Source organism: Setaria viridis, chromosome 6, assembly GCF_005286985.2.
Source record: "Setaria viridis chromosome 6, Setaria_viridis_v4.0, whole genome shotgun sequence".
NCBI classification, from domain to species: Eukaryota; Viridiplantae; Streptophyta; class Magnoliopsida; order Poales; family Poaceae; genus Setaria; species Setaria viridis.
In genome coordinates, this window is record NC_048268.2 from 10,116,741 (window position 1) to 10,124,452 (window position 7,712).

At 45.3% G+C, this 7,712-nt stretch overlaps 1 protein-coding gene and 1 long non-coding RNA gene across 2 annotated transcripts; both read left to right on the top strand.

Moving 5' to 3' along the window:
* The first annotated feature begins 287 nt into the window (after positions 1-287).
* On the top strand, positions 288-2,467 carry LOC117861371 (uncharacterized). The gene is made up of 2 exons (XR_004641765.2): positions 288-951; positions 2,166-2,467. It is a non-coding gene; the product is annotated as an uncharacterized lncRNA (long non-coding RNA).
* Positions 2,468-5,175: 2,708 nt separating this feature from the next.
* Positions 5,176-7,281, top strand: LOC117860167 ((DL)-glycerol-3-phosphatase 2). The gene is made up of 6 exons (XM_034743408.2): positions 5,176-5,369; positions 5,470-5,694; positions 6,221-6,281; positions 6,423-6,570; positions 6,679-6,755; positions 6,828-7,281. The coding sequence occupies exons 1-6, from the start codon at positions 5,270-5,272 to the stop codon at positions 6,949-6,951; spliced, it is 735 nt and encodes a 244-aa protein (XP_034599299.1). The 5' UTR covers positions 5,176-5,269; the 3' UTR covers positions 6,952-7,281.
* The last annotated feature ends 431 nt before the right edge of the window (positions 7,282-7,712 follow it).

The following is a 7,712-nucleotide window of genomic DNA, read 5'->3' on the forward strand; positions in this document are numbered from 1 at the left end:
CTCAGTTGATTAGGATAATTGTGGTGGAGTTGTCGACTCAGCGATGTTAGCATTTTTCTAGATTTATTAAGAAATAAATGACGCTTTTTTATTTCAAACAATATTGTTAATAGTTTTGTAAGATATCTCTCCATTTTAGAGCTGGTGCGTTCCCAGCTCGATGTGGATATCCACGTCGCCCAATAACCCGTTAACCGTCCAATCAACAGATCTCGTGATATTGGCCGTCCGATGCGGGTCGGTCGGGTCCCTCACCCAGCTACCCGCAAACCCTATTGTTCGCGAATTCTCTCGAACCCCTCGAGTCTCGGCTGACGAGCGACCTCTCTCGGCCCGACGACCCGGCACACTCCCGGCGTAATCGCCGCCTGCCCGCATTCTCATCTTCCCCGCCGCCTCCTCTGCTCCATGCTGTCGCCTGTCCACCCTGCGAGCCCCTCCGTGTCGCTGGCTCGGGGCAGGGAGGCGGCGGCTTGCGACGCGCTTGCGAGCACGAACGCGCTCTGGGTCCGCTCCGGTGCTCCCGCTAGGCGGCGGGGCCCTCTGATGCGGGGCAAGGCGTGCTACGAGATGAGTTGCGGCCCCATCGCCGCGCGCGGCGCTCTGGTGCCTGGGCACGCCACGCCCATGGTCTTCTCGCAACGCGCGCGCGTCCGCGGACATTAGCCGTACCTGCGGTAGCGTCGGGATCTCCAGACGTTCGTCGCCGTCGGGCTCCTAGTGATTGAATTGACACATCCCTGGCTGACTCCTCTGTTCGTGCAGCTCCCCTACCATGCTGTTTGCTTATAGAATGTGAAAAAAAGGGGGGGGGGGGGAGGGGGGTCAAAAAACAGATTTGTTATTGCTGCTGCAGGAAGAGAGATTTTGGATTGGGTTTGAAAGCAACGGCGAAAAACATCAAAGGGATTCTTGACGGGCTCGCCGAGCATTCTAAGCTGGAGTGTGCAGGTGAAGTCCTGCCCTGCTTATTTCTCTATTTAACTGCTTCAATCGTCCCGGCTCTGCTTTGTTCTGAATGATGCAAAGCATTGTGCTTCCAGTAAAATTGATTATTGGCTGTTCTGAATGTTTTTTTGCGGTGCTGCACACTAGCTATTTGTTGGAATGCCTCTGTGAATAATGCGTTATTTGAACCTGGTGAGCTAGCATTGTAACGGCCAAGTACAGGTATCTCTGAATTAGTGCCTCCTTTCATACTCTTAGAGCAACTCCAAGAGTATCCTAAAAAATTCTTCCCCAAAACTATGTATTGGGGATTCTCCTAAAAAAATTTCCCCCAAAAACATATCAGTCCACAGCAGGTCGCTAATAAATAGCTCCCAATATTTTAAACACAGGCCACGTCATCATATTGGGCCCATCGGAAGGGACGCGCGGGCGTGCGGGAATCAGGATTGGGGGAGGAATGCCAACGCTAAAATATACTGTTTTTTAGCGTCGCTAAAAAATTGGGGAAGGTTTAGGTGGATTGTTGGAGTTCATTTTTTTCTCTCTTTTTTCCTAAAAAAAGTATTGAGGGTAAGATTAGCAGTCTCTTGGAGTTGCTCTTAAGTCTTAATAGGAGTTCATTTCACCAATATTTCCTTCTATATCGCTCAAACAAGATGCCTCTAACGTGTCCTTTCCTGCCCCACAAATCATCTTGGATAAATTACAGGTTTACCTTCTTGAAAAAGAAACTACAACTAATGTGCTGCACAGGCAGCGCATACAGTTATGGTGTGTAGGGAGGGGCCATGGCAGCTACTACAACATCAATGCCCCCTGTACTGCCATGTGAACATGGAAAAATTGCTCAGTTTATGCATTTCTCATGTACACTATGAACGCTCACAACCTGTTTGGTTAATTGCCCAAGAGAGTTGTCTATGGTATGGCACTGCCAACTATATGCCATAACTAAATAATTCATTAAGTTTTTAAATTTGCAAAGTGAATTAAAATAAGATCCAATAGTACAACTCTAATGTGTGCATGTTATTAGGTCAAACACAAGTGTCCATAAGTAATTAGTAGCATTCACTCTAATAACTAGGCTAACCCTCTTTATACGATTTGAGTTAAATTTTGATATGGTTTCTCTATTTTTACTACAATCATTAAAGTCAAATTGGGTGGTGATTATAATTGTATATATTGACTTTGTTCCTTTACAAATGCAGGGGGAATTCAGTTAGCATTTCATCTCATGAGGGCAAAAGGAGTAGCACCACATAACCAAAGCCACACATAGGCATACCGTAGAGGCAGAACCACTCCTGCAGCAGGCTCCCACGCCAGGTGTTTAATCCCAGGGTTCCTCTGTGCAACTCAAAGCTAGGTTGCTATGAAGTACCAACTTTAAATGTAAACAATATATGACATCATAATTTTAATTCCTCATTGCTACTTGACGGTACTTCTTTTTATAATCACTACTAGGATTGAAAAGAAATGTTTATGCTGGATTGTGCTGTTCAGTTAACCAGGAAAATGAGTTTAAACATTCTTTTGAGATCTGATACCTTTATTCTTTTGATTGTGCTCGGAATTTTTTTGCCAGATTTAGGTATGCATGTTTTAGAAGTGAATGGTGATTCTCTAGCTACCAGCACTCTTTGATCTGACCAATTATGTACCAAATTGTAAGATGTGTATGGTTGGCTGGTTGCCACACTATTACAACTTTGCTAAAAGTTCACTTTGTTCTTCAGCCTATCCTAGATCCCTCAGATTACTGCAGATGCAAGTTGCCCCTAAAAAAATATCCTATGCCCAATACCTCATAGAGTATACAATAGTTGATAGTTAGTTTTATGATTTGAGTACTCTTTATGATTTGCTCCAGGTTGAACGTGGCTCTATTGTAAGCAGCTGATGAGGGATGCAGTTGCCCCCTTCTTTTGTCTCATGGAGTGAAAAATCTAAGCCTCTGGTTACCATTTGTACCATGTCAAAATATTCATTTATTATGCAAGCATTGCAGCCATCCACCTAAAGTAACCATATGTAGTGTATGATTTGTAATGATATCTGTGTGTTTCCTTGAAAAATAAAGGTGCCAGTTTCTCCGTAGTTTGCAGATAGAATGAACAATATTATGTTGATTTCTCCCGTAAACTTCATTGACTCTGACAAGGCCCTGATTCCATCTTGAGATTTCTCCCGAACAACATTCACGGGTCACAAAAGCGCGCCCACATTTCTAGTTCGGATCCTAGAATTTCTTGTGTACTAGAAACATAACATTTTTTTTGTTACTCACAAATCCTACAATAATGTGGACTAGCCTCAAAAACTAGGTTTCGTAATATAATGTCGTGTCACGACTCGAGTAATATGTGGATCAGTGGATGCATGATGTATGGTGTTCTTGTGCATAATGATTTGGTTTCGTTTATGGATGCATTGTCTTGCTTATGTTCTTACTGGTACACATAGAGTAGTGAACCCTATGGCCCTGTTTGGCATGGCTCCAGTTTTGGGTGGAGCAGCTCCACTCTAGAACTCCAGGTGGAGCCAGCTCCACTCCAGAATTAAAATGGGGTGTTTGATTAGATGGGTGCTCTCAGCTCCAAAAAAGACTGATTTCAGTGTGGATTGCCATTGTTGCCCCCCAATTCAAGCCCCACTTATCATCCTCTCTACCCTCATCGTTTTCTTGCAGTTGGCGCAGTACCGGGAGGACGGGTCGTAGTCGAAGGCGTCGTAGCAGGCTTGCGCGAGCTTGTTGTACCAGATGAGCTCCGACTGGAGCAGAGGGTCCATCGGCGACAGCATGGATGAACCGGAACCCCACCCCGAAGCTGCCGCACGCAAACCGCACCACCAAGATTGCTGGTTTGGGCAAATCGAATCAGACGCCATTGCCAAGCCGTTGACCTCAATTGATTTTGCCAGAAGAAAGATTCAATCTTTAATTGTTCTTCACCTGGACGAGGAGGATGAGCGAGTCCTCGGGGAGGTCGGAGGCCAGGTAGGTGGGGTGGGGGAGGAGCTCATGAGGGAGGGAGGCAGTGGCCGGCCGACAGCATGAGGGAGGCGCGCCCGATGGGGCGATGATGAGGCCGCCCGCCAGACGTGAGGGAGGGGCTGGCGGCTTGGTCCGGCGGCGTGAGGGAGGCGCGGCCACCCGCTGGCGGAGGCGCGCACGACGGGGCCACGTCGGGCGGGAGTACGGCGATGCGCAGTAGGCGGGCGGAGAAAGGCGGCCGGCCGGTGGGGCTCGGTCCGACGGCGGCGGGTGTAGGCCGGCGGCGGCCAACCCTAGCAGCGGCGTTAGGAGAAAGGAGCGCCCGACATTGGCTGGCGCGGGGAAAAAACAGGGTGGCACCTCATGGAGGAAAAAGAACCAGCGCAGGCGTCCGGAGGAAAATTAGAAACGAAATGTTTTCTTGTGTAATCCGTGGCATTGGTGGATAATTACCCACCAACTCCACGAGGAAGTTCAAAAGAGAGGGTTTTTGAGCAGCAAAAGAGGTGCTCCAAAACTCCACCCCCATTTGCACTACAGCTCCATGGAGTTGGCAGCTCCATGAAGTTTTGAAGTTAGGGTGTTTGGCTGAATTTTTTGATGGAGTAGCTGGAGTTGTGAAGTGGAGCCATGCCAAATAGAACCATGTATCATGTTTCCTTATAATGGGGTGTTTGGAAGACAGGGGCTAAATTTTAGCCCCTGTCACATCGTATGTTTGGACACTAATTAGGAGTATTAAACGTAGTTTAATTACAAAACTAATTGCACAACCCCTAGGCTAAATCGTGAGACGAATCTATTAAGCCTAATTAGTCGTGGTGCTACAGTAACCATTCGCTAATGATGGATTAATTAGGCTTAATAGATTCGTCTCGTGATTTAGCCTAGGGGTTCTGTTATTAGTTTTGTAATTAGCTCATGTTTAATCCTCTAATTAGCATCCGAACATCCGACGTGACAGGGCTAAAGTTTAGCCCTTGGTATCCAAACACCCCCTAAGAAAATCATCGTAGAGTTTCCTAAGGCTGATTGGGCTCTCTTTTTCATTACGGGAATTTGGCGGCTCTCCTTGGCAGTCAGTCCATCCCGATCCAGAACTGAGGCCGAGATTTAGGGCCTATTTGGGCCCAAACTCCAACTCGGCCCGCACAGCCCAGCATGCAACTTCTGCTGATGTAACCCCAGTTTGATTATTTGAAACGTCGCCGTCAGCCGGAGATTCGCAGCAGCAGACCAATAACCAGACGAGATCCCCACGACCACCACCACCACCACCACACTCAGATCTCTCCCGCCTCACACCGCGCGCCAATGCCATCCGAGGACGCCGCCGACGCTACTCCCGCGGCGGCGCCGCCTCCCAGGGCCGCAATCTCGCACGTCATCTTCGACATGGACGGCCTCCTCCTCGGTATCTTTTCCTCGTTTGCTTCCCTCCCCTGTTTCTTTGTCACCAGATGGGTCCTCGCTAGTGTTCTTCTCCCATTCTCATGATGAATTCTCCGATGCAGACACGGAGGGTTTCTACACGGCGGTGCAGGAGAAGATCCTGGCGAGGTACGGCAAGGTGTTCGACTGGTCCGTCAAGGCGAAGATGATGGGCAAGACGACCGCCGAGTCCACGCGCATCTTGTTCGAGGAGTGCGGCCTCACCGGCCTGCTCACAACGGAGCAGTTCCTCGAGGAGCGCGAGATCATGCTCAAGGAGCTCTTGCCCACCTGCGTTGCCATGCCAGGTGACGAAGATTATCTCTCAAACTTGTCTGTGTCTGCTGGGACAACTTATACATTACCAATTTGGTATGGTTACATGACCGTAGGAGTACTCTGTCATTGTAATTTGCTTGGCCTGCAAATTTGTCCTATAAAAGTGACATCGAAAAGAAGAACAAACATCAACTAGTGCAGGGTAAAGAAGAAAAATTCAATTTTGCTGTGTGCATACCATCCTCTAATGTCCTGGAGCTACTTTTCATTTTTTCCTCTTGTGACAAAACCATACAACAGCATTTCCTTTATGGAAATGTCCTACTCGTTTTTTAGTGCGCAGCGGATTTTGGACAAGGCTTATTACAATTTCTCCAATAAAGTAAAAATTGATATGTTCACACTAATTTATTACTATAAAACTTTAAGTGTCTTCTTTTAGCTGCTTTGTGTTGTTAGTTCAAAATGTAACAATGTCTCTAATTAAGCATTCCGAATAAGATATGTATACATGGTTTTGCATATGCTGCTTGATGTGTGAGATGTTTATTGCAGGTGTAGTACGCCTGATCCATCATCTCCATGCTAATGGGATACCACTAGCTGTTGCAACAGGGTAATTTCTTGACATGTTATGATCTATTTTTTAGCTTCGTCTTGTACAGTCGCCATTCTAGAACGCTCATAAACTTATTACTTATATGAACTAGAATTAGAAGAATTCCATGAATGATCTTTTGTTTACTCTGGCTAACAGAACCCATAAACATCACTTTGCACTAAAGACACAAAACCACCAGGAAATATTCTCCCTGATGCATCATATTGTCACGGGGGATGATCCAGATGTGAAGGCTGGCAAGCCATCTCCAGATATTTTCCTGGCTGCCATGAGGAGATTTGAGGTATACAAGTTAACCGAACTGAAAAAACTATAATTTCATTGTTCCAACTGGATGTTCCATCAAGTGAATGTCTTTAAGCCCTGATGCAATTGCATTGTCCTCTGTCAGTGTGATGTAGAACCCAATAATTGCTTGGTTTTTGAAGATGCACCATTGGGTGTTGCAGCAGCAAAAACTGCTGGAATGTAAGTCTTTGTTTCTTGTCATGCATATTCTGCACCTTTTGATGGCAGACTTACATTTTATTCTTTTTGCAGGCATGTAGTGATGGTTCCAGATGCAAGGTTGGATGTTTCACATCACAAAGAAGCTGACCAAGTTCTCAGTTCACTACTGGATTTCAATCCTAGCTCATGGGGCTTGCCACTGTTTAAGGATTAGAATCTAATCATTAATAATTTTCATATGAGATCTGTGATACATGTGGTGGGCATCCTAAAATTCATCTTTATGAAGATTCCAAAGGGAAAAGGAAAACTCAGAGTAACAGTAGCATAGGTAGGCTTTACTGGAGATTTGTTGCTGCTTCTGCAGGGTACAGTATTTTTCAAAGTCATCATTCATATACATTTTTATTTATAGAAAACTCAGACTCGTGTTAGAACTAGTGAGAACACTTCGAGCATTCTAGCTGGTTCCTGTTTTGTGACTGCATAGACTACATACTCATTCAGTAGAATGTTTCCTATCAATATCTGCTTTTAACATGAAGTTTTACCATTATTTTCAAATGAGAGAATCTTATACGTAGCGTAATTCTACCTTCCATCACTTTGTTTATTAATGAGAAAAACACTTTCATGCCTTATGTTGCTGTCTGCCATCATAGTAAAATAACATAGGTTGTCTAAGACGAGAAATGCTCATTTTGAGTAAGATGCCTATCAAGATTCCTAGATTGGCTTAGTAAACATTAAAATAGGGGTGTAAACGGTATGGATATGTCCAGACCGCCCGACTATCCAAAGAGGCTCAGAGAGTGATGCGCAACTCATTTTTGGATAACTGGATATATATTTTCTTGGATATTGGATCCAAATATAAGAAAGCCAATCCGTGGAATATCGGATGTTCTATTGGATATTTGAATATTTAGGTTAGATATATGATTCAAATTGTCCAATTGGATATCCATTACGCAT